Source organism: Prionailurus viverrinus, chromosome B2 (assembly GCF_022837055.1).
Source record: "Prionailurus viverrinus isolate Anna chromosome B2, UM_Priviv_1.0, whole genome shotgun sequence".
NCBI lineage: Eukaryota > Metazoa > Chordata > Mammalia > Carnivora > Felidae > Prionailurus > Prionailurus viverrinus.
Genome location: NC_062565.1, coordinates 96,101,442 through 96,116,689, shown reverse-complemented (window position 1 = coordinate 96,116,689; position 15,248 = coordinate 96,101,442). Strand labels below are relative to the sequence as shown.

Below are 15,248 nucleotides of genomic sequence, written 5' to 3'. Positions count from 1 at the left end.
TGCTTGGGATCTTCTCTCTCTGTCTCTTTCTCTCTCTCCCTTCCTCCCTCCCTCCCACTCTGCCCCTCCCGTGCGCGCTAAAGTAAACATTTTAAAAAACTGCCAATAAATATTTGAAAAAAAGTGTTTAAGAAGGAACACTAAGAATTTGTAAAGACATGGGAAGATGTCCACAGAATATTAAATTTAAAAAATAAATAAAAGTGATGGGGCGCCTGGGTGGCTCAATCGGTTAAGCATCCAACTTTGGCTCGGGTCATGAACTCATGGTTCATGGGTTCAAGCCCCGCGTCAGGCTCTGTGCTGAGAGCTTAGAGCCTGGAGCGTGCTTCGGATTATGTCTCCCTCTCTCTCTATCCCTCTCCTGCTTGCGCTCTGTCTCTCTCTTTCTCAAGAATAAATTAACATTAAAAACATTTTTTTAATAAAAAATAAATAAAGGTGAGATTTTATAATCGTGTTTCTCCAGGGTTTTACAATTAACATTTTTTTCCTGCAGTTTTGTTAATATTTTTTTTTTTACAAATTACTGTGTTTATAAGAAATTTACAAAATAAAGTTAAAAGGAAGCAGTTTTTTCTTGTTGTTTGTTGATAATCCCACTCTGCAGAGACAGGTACTTGTTGATATTCAACATATGTACAGAAAGTATAAATTTATGATGAACTTTAAATGTAATGGGGCGCCTGGGTGGCGCAGTCGGTTAAGCGTCCGACTTCAGCCAGGTCACGATCTCGCGGTCCGTGAGTTCGAGCCCCGCGTCGGGCTCTGGGCTGATGGCTCGGAGCCTGGAGCCTGTTTCCCATTCTGTGTCTCCCTCTCTCTCTGCCCCTCCCCCGTTCATGCTCTGTCTCTCTCTGTCCCAAAATAAATAAACGTTGAAAAAAAAAATAATAAATGTAAATCAGAGGGCACCTGGGTGGCTCAGTTGGTTAAGCGTCTGACCAGCTCAGATCGTGTTCACACAGTTCACGAGTTTGAGTCCCGCATCAGGCTTTGTGCTGAGAGCACGGGGCCTGGAGCCTGCTTTGAGTTGTGTCTCCCTCTCTTTGCCCTTCCCCTCCCGCCCTCCCTCTCTCTCTCTCTCTCTCTCTCTCTCTCTCTCTCATATAATAAATGTAAACCAATATTGTAACTTTTTTTTTTAATTTTTTTTTTCAACGTTTATTTATTTTTGGGACAGAGAGAGACAGAGCATGAACGGGGGAGGGGCAGAGAGAGAGGGAGACACAGAATGGGAAACAGGCTCCAGGCTCCGAGCCATCAGCCCAGAGCCTGACGCGGGGCTCGAACTCACGGACTGCGAGATCGTGACCTGGCTGAAGTCGGACGCTTAACCGACTGCGCCACCCAGGCGCCCCTGTAACTTTTTTTTTTAATGCTTATTTACTTTTGCGAGAGAGACAGAGTGTGTGCTGGGGAGGTGCAGAGAGAGAGGGAAATCCAGAATCTGAAGCGGGCTCCAGGCCCTGAGCTGTCAGCACAGAGTCCAAAGTGGGGCTCAAACAGAGGAGCTGTGAGATCATGACTTGAGCCAAAGTAGGACACTTAACTGACTGAGCTACTCAGGTGCCCCTGTAACTTCTTATATATCAGATTATGGCAAGAGTTCTATGCCACTGATTTTTTCCTTTTTAAAAAAAATTTTTTTTAATGTTTATTTATTTTTGAGAGACAGAGACCGAGTATGAGCAGGCAAGGGGCAGAGAGACAGGGAGACACAGAATCTGAAGCAGGCTCCAGGCTCTGAGCTGTCCTTTTTTTTTGGTAAGAAATTAAATTCTGGACATGATTAGAATATACCAGAACTCTGGCTCTGGCAAGAAAGAAATAAGCTTACTTCACTAGGGCACCTATTTAATCATTGCGGCCAGCTCAATTATCATACACTTGTTAAAATATATTTAATGTAAAAATCTTAAGGCAAGGGATCTGACAGTGTTGCTGTTAGTGAAGGCTTTTCACTGAAGACTCTAAGCAGTGGTTCACACATTTATTTGAAGTTTCAGCTATTCACAAGTAACCATGGAAGGCCCATTCATAACTTTGCTGAGATACTGTGGGTCTGACATGTGGGACTGGGTCCTTTCAGCCTCATCCTGACCCTTTCAGCCTCATCCTGACACTCCCTGGTCTTCGTTGTTCTCTCTCCCTCACTGGATGCATGTGCATATTTTATATTAAAAGATGATGTAGTGTCATTCACAATGGGAATTCAAAAAGTTATTTAAATATAGCCCTCATGAGCAAAGATCTTCACTCCAGTTTGGACACAAGCAATTTGTTAGGCTCAGTTTAAACTTGGTAATTATAATAGAGTTTCTTTTCTTAAATTTATCATTTTGCCATCCAATTCTAAGTGAAAATGAGTGAAATTCTTTGCCTTGATTGTTTCATTCTCCCTCCATCTTTGTGCTTTGTCCCAACACATGGACAGTATGGACTAATCTTGGTCATACAGAATCTGTTCATGACTTAATTCACTGGCATATGCCTTTCCTAAGGTCACTGAAATAATAAAGTGATAATTTTCCTCATTCTCCATGAGTGAGGATGATGACATTACTGTGCCTGTCAGAAGATGCTTCTGATTTCCTCTCAATTCTTGTTCTTTACCTAAATCTCAAGAAGTTAAATGAATTAACCAGACTCCTTAAAAAGTGGGTGTAGACCCATCATCTTTAACACTAGAAAACAAAATTCCCTTAACAAAATAACACATGCAGGTGATTAAAAGCTAGTCATCTCTTCATTAAAAACTCCTGTGAGACCTCACTCTGGCCATATATAAACAAGTGTAATTATTGCTTACATTTTAAATAAAACAGTGAACTATCCTGTAATTCATACTTGACAAATATTAATGTTCCCTATTACACCCAACTAGAATTACTGGGTCATTTTATGAAAGCAGATCAAAAACATTTGAACCTATATTTCCAAAGTTTTATTTTGTTTTTGGGTTTTTTTTTTTAAATGAACAAGTTTTAATGTCTAACTTTTATCACATTTTAATCTAATTACCAGGAGGCTTTTAGTCAGTTTATTAAAATGGTCTTTCAGTCTCTTAATTTAATACAATATCTTTTTATAGCTAATTGTGGTTTTTTGGTTTAAACTTTGGTTTATCTCATTAAGAAATATGAAGATTATAAGCAAAAGTCAATGAAAGAATTAACCTGGACATGTTTTGAAAATCTTGTTTAAAATGTTAAGAGTCTAGGCTCTGGGAATATTTGGGGCAGATACAATTTTTAAAATACATAAAATATAAAAATTATGCATGGAAAGAGATATGTGGTATGTATTAATTGTGATATTATATGTTCATTAAGACCTGTACTACTAAGTGAGTATGTATCAGGAAGAAGTTAATGTAAGTATTTTTAAATGGGTTTGTATTTCTCTGATAAACAGCACTCTCCTTCTGTTTGTGATCACAGGATAAAAGCTCTGTAAGCTTGTATATGTTCATTTTTACTGCTACATCATGTAGTGTGCTCTTAAGATTGAGATCTCATTCCCCAGGAAGCATTTCTGTCTAAGATTAATTGCCCTTTTAAAATCAGCGTTTGATGTATTCCTTTGGCTATATCCTGGCTTGGTTTAACCCTCTTTGACCTGACCTCACTGACTATTACCGCTGAGGCTGAGTCAAAATCCTTCAGCATGATGTATGCACTTCAGATTTCTGCCTGTGGTTTTTCATGTTGATGGATTCAATTAGTTGGCGTTTTACTAATGAACATATCAGAGGTTAAAGAATTTATCAGACAGAACCAAATTGTTCAGACTAGTGGTAATCCAAAAGCTCATCTCTTTTATTTGTTTAAAACTTTTTCAGAAGTATTAAGTATTTTTCAGAAGTTTTACTTTCAGCATCACATATTCCAAGATAACAAATCAAGTCATTTTCTGCTGAATTATAAAATATAAATGTGAAACCACAAAGCTAAACACAATGGTTACAGCATTTGGTCTTAGATTTCTGCTATTCCATGTTCACAAGTATGAACTAAAAATAAAAGTTAAACTGAAATTTTTGGATTAAAGCATTTTCCTTTGAAGGAATACCATTCATTTCTCTAGCTTCCTTTAAATTCAAGGAGATTCACATATTTAGTATGCTTATTAATGGTAAAAATGAAATTCATGCATCTCTAGAATCTCAGCTAGCCTATTTTTAAAAACATTTAGGTCATATTCCTTATTGAAAATTGGCTAAAAAGTAAGGACTAAATTCAGATTGAGATGGGGAAGATTTGAGCCATTGCTAATAGAAATCTCTAAAAGGCAGATCTGTCACATACTGTCAGTTCTCAAATAATGACCTATTTTTAAATGTATAACAGAGATACTGGAAGGCTTTTTTCTCTACCTGAATGTTCTCATCTTTTAAAAAAAAAAAAAAAAAAAAAAACCATTACCTAAAGTCTACTAAATAACATAACAATAGTACAGTCTAGCTCATTGGACTTGTCAGTGATATGCTTTACTAAGTATATTTGTTGAGAGTACAACTAACTTAATTCAGAGGGTTTACAGTCCGGAAGGAATTGTTTAAACTGTCATTCCTTCTCTTGTTTGCATAATAATCAAGTCTTTGGGTTTTCGTTGTTGTCATCTTTCTTTCTTCCTTTCTTTCTTTTTTTTTTTTTTTTAGCACGTTCATGAAATTTGTGTGCCACACTGACACTGCATAATAATGAGACTGAGTAATTCAGAGTCTGTATTAACATTAAGCCAAATTCTCACAGCCCTTTGCATGCTAATTACATAGTCAAATCCATGGTTTTTATAGATCTTTTGATATATCTGGTACTGAAAGAATTACCGCATTCCCATAACTTTGTGTACAGGAAGTACAGGAAGAGAACTACAATGAGTGTTTACTTTTTGTTACTATCCTATGATCTTTTAAAAACTAGTCTTCTGTCTTCACCTACTCTGTAATATTTTCAGCATTCTTGTGTTTTTAGGGAGTGAGCAGGAGAGAGGAGTGGGGAAGAGGGTCACTAATTTTACTGAGTACCTACTGGGTCTAAGCCCTGTGTATGACTGTGTGCTGAGTGCTCTACTTGGATATGCCACTTACTCTCCATGCAACCCGGGAAATTAGAATTCTTTATCCACACTATGACAGGAGGAAATTGAGACTCGGAAGATGAAGTGAATTCCCTAATAATTTAAAACTAGTGAATTATGCTAATTTGAACTCTGAAAGAAATATTTTGCTGTTTAAGCATAGACAACTCATACTAAAACTGGAAGATATGTTAGGGATCCTCTGTTCTAGAACGTGCTTTACAGACTGACCCATGGAGTCCTATCAGGAATTCCCATGGCTCGTAAGTCAGCAAAGCAGCAGGACTTGGGAGATGCTCAGTCCCAAATCAACCAGAGCTGCCCCTCCTTCACCAATAAGGGTAATTCTATACCCTTATTGTCGTCAGATTTATTCAAGGGAACATTGAAAAACAGACTTTATCCCAGAGATTGATTTAGAAGGTCTGGAGAAGAGGCCAGTTTATACATATTTTTAAATCTCCCAAATGATTCTAATCACCAGCCAGATTTGCAAACCATGGATCTACACAGACACCTTCATTTTATTTATAAGGAGATCTGAGGCCTGCTGAGTCCTTCATTACCAGAATTGGAATTCAACTTGCCTGCCTCCCAGTTCATCTTTCAGTAGCACCTTGTTAACCAACGATTAACCATACTTGTTCCTTCATGTCTTGTTTATATTATTATGTCTATCATTATATTCATGGTGTGTATTTTATATATACACACATATATAATACATATATTACTACATACATAATTTATATATATATACACACCGTTATATAGGCATCACTTTTATATATACACAAGAAGTTAATATTGTAAATTTATAGTTTTCATTAATGACTTGTGTGGCTAATGCAAATTTTTTTTGCTTCCATATCTAATTCTTACCATTCTAATCATACAGCCAACATCTGTCTGAATGTATTTTTCTTTTCTTTTTAATTTTTTTTAATGTTTATTTATTTTTGAGAGAGACAGAGATAGAATGTGAGTGGGTGGGGCAGAGAGAGAGGGAGGCACAGAATCCAAAGCAGGCCCCAGGCTCTGAGCTGTCAGCATAGAGCCTGATGTGGGGCTCGAACTCACGAGCTGTGAGATCATGACCTGAGCCGAAGTCGGATGCTCAACTGACTGAGCCACCCAGGCACCCCTGTATTTTTCTTAAAATGTCACACAGCTCTAAAAATGCTCACTTTAAAGTAGATGGTAGTTAAGAATTGAGTTTATTTTTATTAGCCTATTGGTGACAATACAAAATTATATGATACATTTACATTTTTATCTTTTATAGTATTTATAAGTAAGATAAATATAAGAAATGAAATTTTATTGTGATATTCTTTGTGTTGATATAAGATCTCTTCGGATTTACTATCTTACTCTTAAAGTGAATTGAATTCTACCTTTAATGAGTATACATATCTATGACATAACTTTCTTTTTCCTTAATTTACAAACCCAAAATATTTATGAATGACTGTCCTTATATTTACAAGATGGACTAAAATAATTAGGTTTAAAATTGCTATGCAGACATTTTACAAAATAATGATGCACACTGTTCAAAATTGTCAAGGTTAAGAAATTGAAAGAAAGGCAAAAACTAAACAAATTAAAGAAGAGTATAGAACAGGAAAATTCAATACAATGTGTGATTCCTGGACTAGATTCTAGACAGGGGAAAGCAGTAATTGGGATAGTTGATAAAGTTTGAAATGGTTACAGAATAGCATTATATCAGTGTTAATTTTTCAATTTTGATAGCTGTATTATGGTTATGTAAAAGAATATCTTTATTAGCGAGTATACACTAACATTTGGGGGAAAGGGCATAGTATTTCTAATTTACTATCTAATTATTCAGAAAATAATTGTATACACACAGAATGATAAAGCAAATGGGGCAAGATGTAAGCAGTTGATGAATCTCGGTGAAGGGGAATCCTTGTACTACTCTGGAAACTTTTCCAGAAGTTTGAAATTCCATCAAAATCAAGGGGCACCTGGGTGGCTCTGTCGTTTAAGCTTTCGACTCTTGATTTTGGCTCGGGTCATGATCCCAAGGTTTGTGAGATCGAGCCCTGCATCAGACTCCTCACAGATAGCATGGAGCCTGCTTGGGATTCTCTCTCTCCCTCCTTCTCTGCCCCTCCCACACTTGCACTTTCTTTGTTTCTTTCTCTCTCAAAATAAATAAACATTTAAAAATATCAAAGTTGCCCCCCCCCACAAGAGCCCTTTTCATATAGAACTAGTCCACTTGATTACTGTCTCAAATGTTTGCCTACTTTAAAGTATCGAACCACCTTAAAAAACATCTGAGTGGGTGAAGTATGGTATAACATTTTTCTCCTGAGTCATTTGCTTTGTAGTGATATATTTCTTATTTCCAAGTATTAAATTCTAGATTCCCATTTTGAAACACAAAGACATATTTACCAAAAACATTTACTTTAACAATATTATCAAGTGTTTCCTTTCTACTGTTAGGAAAACAAGAAAATCTGCTAAGTTTTCCCTGCTCCATTTTGTTCTGATATTACCAAAATGTCCAATCATGCTCTGTAGTTATTTGTGGTGGCATGAGTTCAGGTGGTAGCATATGTGCTGCTTGGCTTATCTGGAAACATTTAGACTTGCTAGTGTTTTAATAACCCAAACAGTTTTTATAGGTGGAGCTCTTCTCTCTTCTGCATAGTAGTGCCAGCCATCAGAAATTATTCTCTCAACTTTAATTTTGGCGGTGTCTTCTGGTGGTGTTTTCTACCAGCAACAAAATTATCCAAGTTCTGAAAACATTTATTGACCAATTACTAAGTGTCAGGCACCAAACTGGCACTGGGGATACAGTGATGAATAAGAGAAACTTTAATAATTCCGAGGGAACTGCTATTCCATTCTAAGAATTCCTCTGGTGGCAGTTGTGTCATTGGGGTAAGTCAGAAAACAAGAAAGATAAAAAATGTAGGCAGGGACAAAATCTGTATTTAAAAGCTTAAACTGTTGTGTTGGGGAATATGACAGTTCCAGATGCATTTTTACAGCTGTCTTAGTTAGTGATACTTTTATGATACATATTAAAAGTGGCCCCAATTTAGGGCTGGGTGACTCAGTTGGTTAAGTGTCTGACTTCCGCTCAGGTCGTGATCTTGTGGTTCTCAAGTTTGAGCCCTGCATCAGGCTCTGTGCTGACAGCTCAGAGCCTGGCACCTGCTTCAGATTCTGTGTCTCCCTCTCTTTCTGCCGTCCCCCACTCACACTCTGTCTCTCTCTCGCTCTCTCAAAAATAAATACACATTAAAAAAAATTTTTTTAATAAATAAAAGTGGCCCCAATTTAAACCAGAGAACCGGTCCTGCCTGGTCAGATCTCTCATAATGTGATTTATTAGGTTTGTTATACAAAGTATTTGAATAGTGCTTATGTTCTCCACCTTATATTGTACAACTCAGACTCCCTCCATCCTTTTTGTGTAACAGGGTTGGTCTTTAGCCTTTCAGACACACTTATGCATGTAAGTGTGCCATATTGTATTCTCACATTTAAATACCACTTTAGGTACAATGTTTTGGATTATTGAGTTGAGAGTTGTTTCTTATATTCTGTTTCAGTGTATCCAAAGGTAGCTCTGGCTTAAGGAAAAACTTTACAGATAAGGAACTCTTACACCACTGTTCTTTCATTTTTTGACTCAGTGCTAAGTAGGAGGAAGATTCTGAGAATATTAAAGTATTTCAAAGAAATATACATAAGAATATGAAAAGAATGATACCGGAAATGTTTTCAAATATTCTAAGAAAGATTTAATGCAGTAAAAATTTGGCAATCTAGAACTTACAAAGAATGAATCATTCCAGATACCTGAGGGTTTGTCCATTTGAATACCAAGAGTTTAAAATCTTAGTACTAATACGATACTTTCTATAGTATTCTGTACATTGTTTAACCCTTTATTTATAGATGATTCCCATCATTATGAAAATTAGTCATTGTAGGGGCGCCTGGGTGGCACAGTCGGTTAAGCGTCCGACTTCAGCCAGGTCACGATCTCGCGGTCCGTGAGGTCGAGCCCCGTGTCAGGCTCTGGGCTGATGGCTCAGAGCCTGGAGCCTGTTTCCGATTCTGTGTCTCCCTCTCTCTCTGCCCCTCCCCCGTTCATGCTCTGTCTCTCTCTGTCCCAAAAATAAAATAAAAACGTTGGAAAAAAAAAAAAGAAAGAAAATTAGTCATTGTATTAACACTAGAGATCACAGCTGTGTAAAAACACAATGCAACAAAGATTGTCAGAAAAATCAAAACAGAGCATTTTTTTAGGTGAGAAGTATTATGAGGGGATACTTTTTTCCAAAATTATTTTAAAGTATGGCAGTGATTCAAAGGTGTGTTTTGGAACTTCTACATGGTTATATTTGGGATTGATAGTGCATTTGTTAGTTTTTTCTCTTTGGCATCATTGTATCAATTCTTTGTAGTGTGTTTGTGTCTGCTCCTATTGTCAGTCTGTTGGCTGTCACCTCCCAGGACTCGTGCTGCCTCTAACAGGAAGTTTAAATACTACTTTAAAAGGGTCTCTTGTTTGAGGTGCCAGCCAAGCCATTATCACCATACATCATCAGCCCGTTTTGCCTGGACATTAGAGAACTAGGGATGAACAGAGCACAGAAGGAAAAGGAGGGAGGGTATTTCCCTCTCATATAGTTCCCTGAGTTCCCTGTTTTCCTTGTTGTCTTCTGTGTCCAGGAAGCTGAGAGCTTTAGACATTGTATTTTGGAGAGATTAAAAGAGACAAACCAAGAATTGTGCTGAAGGAGTGACACAAAGTTTCTTGAAGGTGGTTTTGTTTCGCTCTCAAAAAAGGAATCTCAAAAAAATCTCAAAAAAGGGTTTTGCTTTCTTTGTCTTCCTATTACTACCAAGGAAATGGTTCTGAGGGAATCATAAACTAACTAACAGTTTCAAGGAACCCGCTGTTTTCTTTACAGGTTGTCAATACAGCATATCAGAAGCATAAAAGATATAAAATTAACCCTAAATTTGTAATACAATTTGAATTTGAAAGAAAAGTGTGAAAGAAAGCAGCTCTCTTTCAATTAGCCAATGGGTGTTAACAGAAATCAATCAGTTTTCATGACTCTAAAACAGGACTCCTGAGTCAGACTCTTCGTTCCTTGTCTTGAAAACTGTAACTCCATGTCTCTAAAACTTTCTGATACATATTTGAAAAACTTGATTGAAAATGAACCTACAGCTCCCATCTGTTTCATTAAACATCTTCCCAAACACCAATCTTATTCTTGATGATTTCTAGTCATATTTCTGTCTTACATATTTCAGATATATATATTGACCTATTTCATATATCTGTCATATTTAATAACCATTTAGTACAGTTTTTAATGTGTAACTAAAATAAATTTTGGTCAGTGGGTACATTGGGCTGTTTTCTCCACTATGGTTTCATTAACGTCAATCTTAGGTAAGCACAGTAATTAAGAAAGAATGAATACTTTCACATATAGCAACAGAATTTTTATCAGAATTCATTGCAACCCTCAGGTTTCTGTTTTGGGTGATACATATTGCAACATTTCAACTTTCTCCATGTCCACATTTCCTGCTCAGGAGACAGACCAGGTTTAACTGTTCAAGCTGTAAAATCCATTTAACTCACCCAGGACTTTCAAAAGGCAGCAGAATATTTTTTTTCTTCTGTTTTGGCCCTTCCTGATTACTGTTGGATTTCTTTCTTGGAATAGATGGGGAAAAAAAGAATCAAGTGATGATTCATGGAATTGAGCCAATGTTGGAAACACCTCTGCAGTGGCTGAGTGAACACCTGAGCTACCCAGATAATTTTCTTCATATTAGTATCATCCCGCAACCAACTGATTGAAGGATCAAGTCTATGCCTGAATGGAATTGCCCTTAAACAGGATTTACCAGAGCATGCCACCCTTCTGCTTCAGTCAGGTTTAGTGGAGGCAACCTGACCAGAAACACTGCTGCAAGCCAAACAGGAAGATGATTCCATGTCAGATAAGGGCACTCGGGCTGGTCTTACTTTGCATCACCACTGCTTTCCTCCACTGCCGTCATTAAACCTCAGCTGCGGCATGAAAGACTTCACAGGACCACTGCGAGTCTTCTGTTTTCTTGTAAAATATAATGAAGCCGAAACCTTTGGCCTAAGAAGAAAATGGAAATATGTGCCACTCGATTTGTATTTCTGATTAACAAATAAACAGGGGTATTTCCTAAGGTGACCATGATTGAACTTTAGCTCGAGGGAGTGGAAACATTGGTTTAATTTTCTAGAGAATTCGACTTAAGAAAGTAAAAGAGAAATTCTGTTATCAATAACTTGCAGTAATTTTTTGTAAAAGATCCAATTACAGTAAACCCATCTTTCCTTAATGAAAATTTCCTATGTTTACAGTGTCTATTGGTATGCAAACAATCTTGTAACTTTGATAATGAACAGTGAGAGATTTTTAAATAAAGCCTCTAAATATGTTTTGTCATTTAATAACATACGATTTTGTCACTTTTCCAGTACTTTCTGACTCACACACAGTAGATCACTGTTTTTACTCTGTGTTACCATTCAGGCGGGTCGTCATTAACAAGGAGTGGATGGAGGGCATAGGATAGATAACTTGTCTCAGGAGCTGTTATAGAATTTCTTGCTGCCGATTTTTAAATCTATGTGCTTTACATGCTAGAGGTGTAAATGTTACCAGTTATCTTTGCTGTTTTATCACTGTAAACACGGTCAAATCATAGTATGCTAAGTATCTGTATAAGATAATTTTTCATTATTTGGAAAAAACCCAGCCCTTTCCAAGCAAGTGTTTTTCATTGGCTTCAAGTCTGATATTTCACTGTGGCCCCTGGCAGCCAGTCTTTGAAGTCTAAAGATTACCAATCTCTTGACTTAACTTTACCAAAAATATTCAGAGGTTCCTGGAGTTCTTTTTCAGCATAAGGAAGGTTTTGCTGCACTTTATTACCATGCTGCTGGGATTCTACCAGCTGAACGTACTTGTGCATTACAGTGTTTCTTGTGAGCTAGCTTGCTATCCATATTGAATGTCGACCCATTTGAATATGCTAAAAGACATAGTATCATACAATAATGATTTTAGATTCCATAATAAAAATGAATGTTCTTCTTATAAAAAATTGTGCGAATGTCAAAGTGAGATCCTGCTAGTGCTCACTGCTTCCTTTTTCCTTTTGCGATTTTCACTGATTAATAATAGTATATTTATTCACAGAAAGAGATGAAGTTAGTCAAAGAGCAGATATTCTGGAATGAAATGTATAAGGCTCAATCAAAAAGAAAAACATAGGGTACCAACGTGAGAAAATTTGACATAATTATCAATAAAATGAAAAGTGCCATTTTAGTAAAGGCAGAAAAAAGAATATTTGAGTTACTTAAGGACAAAAAACCCACTGACTTGTATTTTTTCAAAAGAGGTTGATCTGAATATGATTGTTCACATTAAAAGTGTTTATTCGTCTATTCAGTTTGGGGGTTTTCCCCCTTGATGTTTTGACAGACTGAAGTGAGCTTCAGTGAACAAAAGGATCAAAATGCCAGGGAGTGCTAAGCTATGAAGAAGAAAGTGTGGTAAGAATGGTAAGCTGTAGTAGTTTTCCACAGACAAGACCAGTTTGAGGTTTCTGCAGTGGGCTCAAGTGAGCTACTGATCTTGACTTCCAGATTTGAAAGTAAATGTTATCAAGCCATTGCCCGTTGTTACTTGTTCATTAGTACACCAGCATCATAACATATTACTCTACTCTAGTCCCAGGTAAGTCAAGCCCCGGTCCCCAGAGGAAGAATACAAACAGAAATTAGTGCTGGCTTAAATATCTATTTTTGTTTCTTTTTATTTGAATATTTAAATTTTATGGTTTATTAAAAAATTAAATACAATTTTGTGTCTGTCATTATTTCCAGAAGTTGGAAATGAAATTTCTATAAAGCAAGTTACCTATTGGGGAAATTATTAAAATTTCCTTAGTCTTATGCTTGCCTGAAAGTCTCTCAAAGCAGTAAAAAATATGAGGAATAAAGGAGAACGTACGAAAGGGCCATAGATCTCTATGTGCTTGTTTCACTCACTCTTGGTAGTGACGCACCACCAGGAAAATGACAACATGTTTTTAAATTATTGGCATTGTTAACTAGGAAGGTATAAATTCAGCCTAAATAAAGTAAATCACTCCTTGTCCGTCATAATGTTGTTTTTCATTTGGATGACCTAAGTTCTGACCATGGATAGAGTTGAATTGACAAGCACCTTCTATATCTAGAAACCCAAAGTAGCCTGCTCATAATTAAACAGAGTTGACCTCCCAGTCTAGAGCGTGGTGATGTATAGACCATACTCCAGTCAGTTGAAGGTGAACCCATAAACGCATTAAGTCCTGTTATATTGACCCCCCCCCCCATTCAACTGGAAACCAGGTAGGAATTGATCATTTTGCTAAGAAAACAATATACAAGATTTGATATTGAGTGATAGTAACTTTAAAAAAAATTTTTTTTAATGTTTATTTTATTAGAGACAGAGCATGAGCAGGGGCGGGGCAGAGAGAGAGGGAGACACAGAATCTGAAGCAGGCTCCAGGCTCTGAGCTGTCAGCACAAAGCTGACGCGGGGCTTGAACCCATGAACCATGAGATCATGACCTGAGCCGAAGTTGGACGCTTAACCAACTGAGCCACCCAGGTGCCCCACTGAGTGATAGTAACTTTTAACTTTTAATGGTTATCTTCCTAGAGTGTGTTTATTTTTGATAGGCTATCTGAGATAACTTTTTCTTTCAATTTTCAAAAACTTGGTTTATGTGGGTCATGCCAAAGAATGACAGTCTCACTTTTTATTTATCATACTATTGATATTTAGGTCTGAGGTGAGTCGGGTTTCCTGTTAGATTATTGAAATAGAAGTGTAGAACCTTGAGGTATGATAGGAAAAAATCAAGTGTGATAATATTTGTAGTCAATCCCATTCATAGTCATTGAGATGGAATCAGTCAAAATACTTCTCTGTCTCCTTTGAGTTATATCCTCCCAAGTGTTTTCTAAATATATCCCTTTCCTGGTCTGAAAGTATTAAAAATTACCCATGGGGGTCTTGGAGAGGAGAGAAGCATGGCTGTTTCAGATCATTGAGGTGAAATGATAGTTTGTAATGATAAAAGTTCATTTACCATATAGCTTTATTTGATACAAGAAGCCTTTAAAGTCTCTCTTGTGAATTACAAGTTTGATTCTTTATTAGCAAAAGTAATACTACTATGGAATCTAGGAAGCACAATATAGTATAACCATGGAGTGAAAAGGGGCTCAATTTTAGATCCTTTAAGTGTGTTCATTAAGTGTTTAGGTTTTTTTGTACGTGACTATTTTTGTTAACTGAGAGTATGTTAGAATGATCCACAGTGAGATACAGACAAATCTGAAGATACAGGAATATCAGTGTGCTTTGACATACCAGTTGATTGTTTTGAAAATGTTAAGTTTAGCTTTCCCTCTGTAGCATCCTCCCCCCCCCCACCCCTCCCCACCCCTTCACTTCACAGAGATAAATAAAACACAACCAGGCTGTTTCCTTTGTTTTCCTTGGTTCTTAGCAGTGTCTAGCACATAGCTGGTGTTTTGCAGATGTGTATGAAAAGAAGAACAAAATGAACTCAGGATTATTTAATGACACTTTAAAATCAGTGTTGTATTTTTCTGTTAAAAATACCCACTATAAAAATAGGAAGAACCGAGTCGTTTAGAAATCAACAAAGTACAGTTAGTTCGGGTTTGCATTACTGTGAAGACTTGCTTACTCAAATCAGCTACTTTCAGTAGGAACCACTGTGGATCAGATCCTTGCGTCAGTCCACATTCATTTTAGCTGCAGAGTAGACCACAGTACATAGCTTCTGTTTCAACATCACTGTAATGGAAGCAGCCCCTAAAGCTGGAGCTATTCTCATCAAGCATCTGGGGGTATTTATTAATTTTGACCTTTTCATAAATGAGTGGTTTGCGTCTTGCTTTTGCCTCCAGTCTTTACTTCTGAAAATGTAATACATTTTTAGCAAGGAGAATGTGTTAGACCTGTGAGCAAGGTAAACAGAACACTGTTCATGAAAAGCTT

The 15,248-nt window shown here is 36.9% G+C and overlaps 1 protein-coding gene across 2 annotated transcripts in view; it reads left to right on the top strand.

Moving 5' to 3' along the window:
* The window catches only part of ATG5 (autophagy related 5), a 133,184-nt gene extending 120,160 nt beyond the window's left edge, over window positions 1–13,024 (top strand). For both annotated transcript variants that reach the window (XM_047859511.1, XM_047859512.1), the window contains one exon: window positions 10,836–13,024. In XM_047859511.1, coding sequence (XP_047715467.1) covers window positions 10,836–10,972 — 137 coding nt within the window. In that variant the 3' untranslated portion in view covers window positions 10,973–13,024. The remainder of the gene's footprint in view (window positions 1–10,835) is intronic.
* The last annotated feature ends 2,224 nt before the right edge of the window (window positions 13,025–15,248 follow it).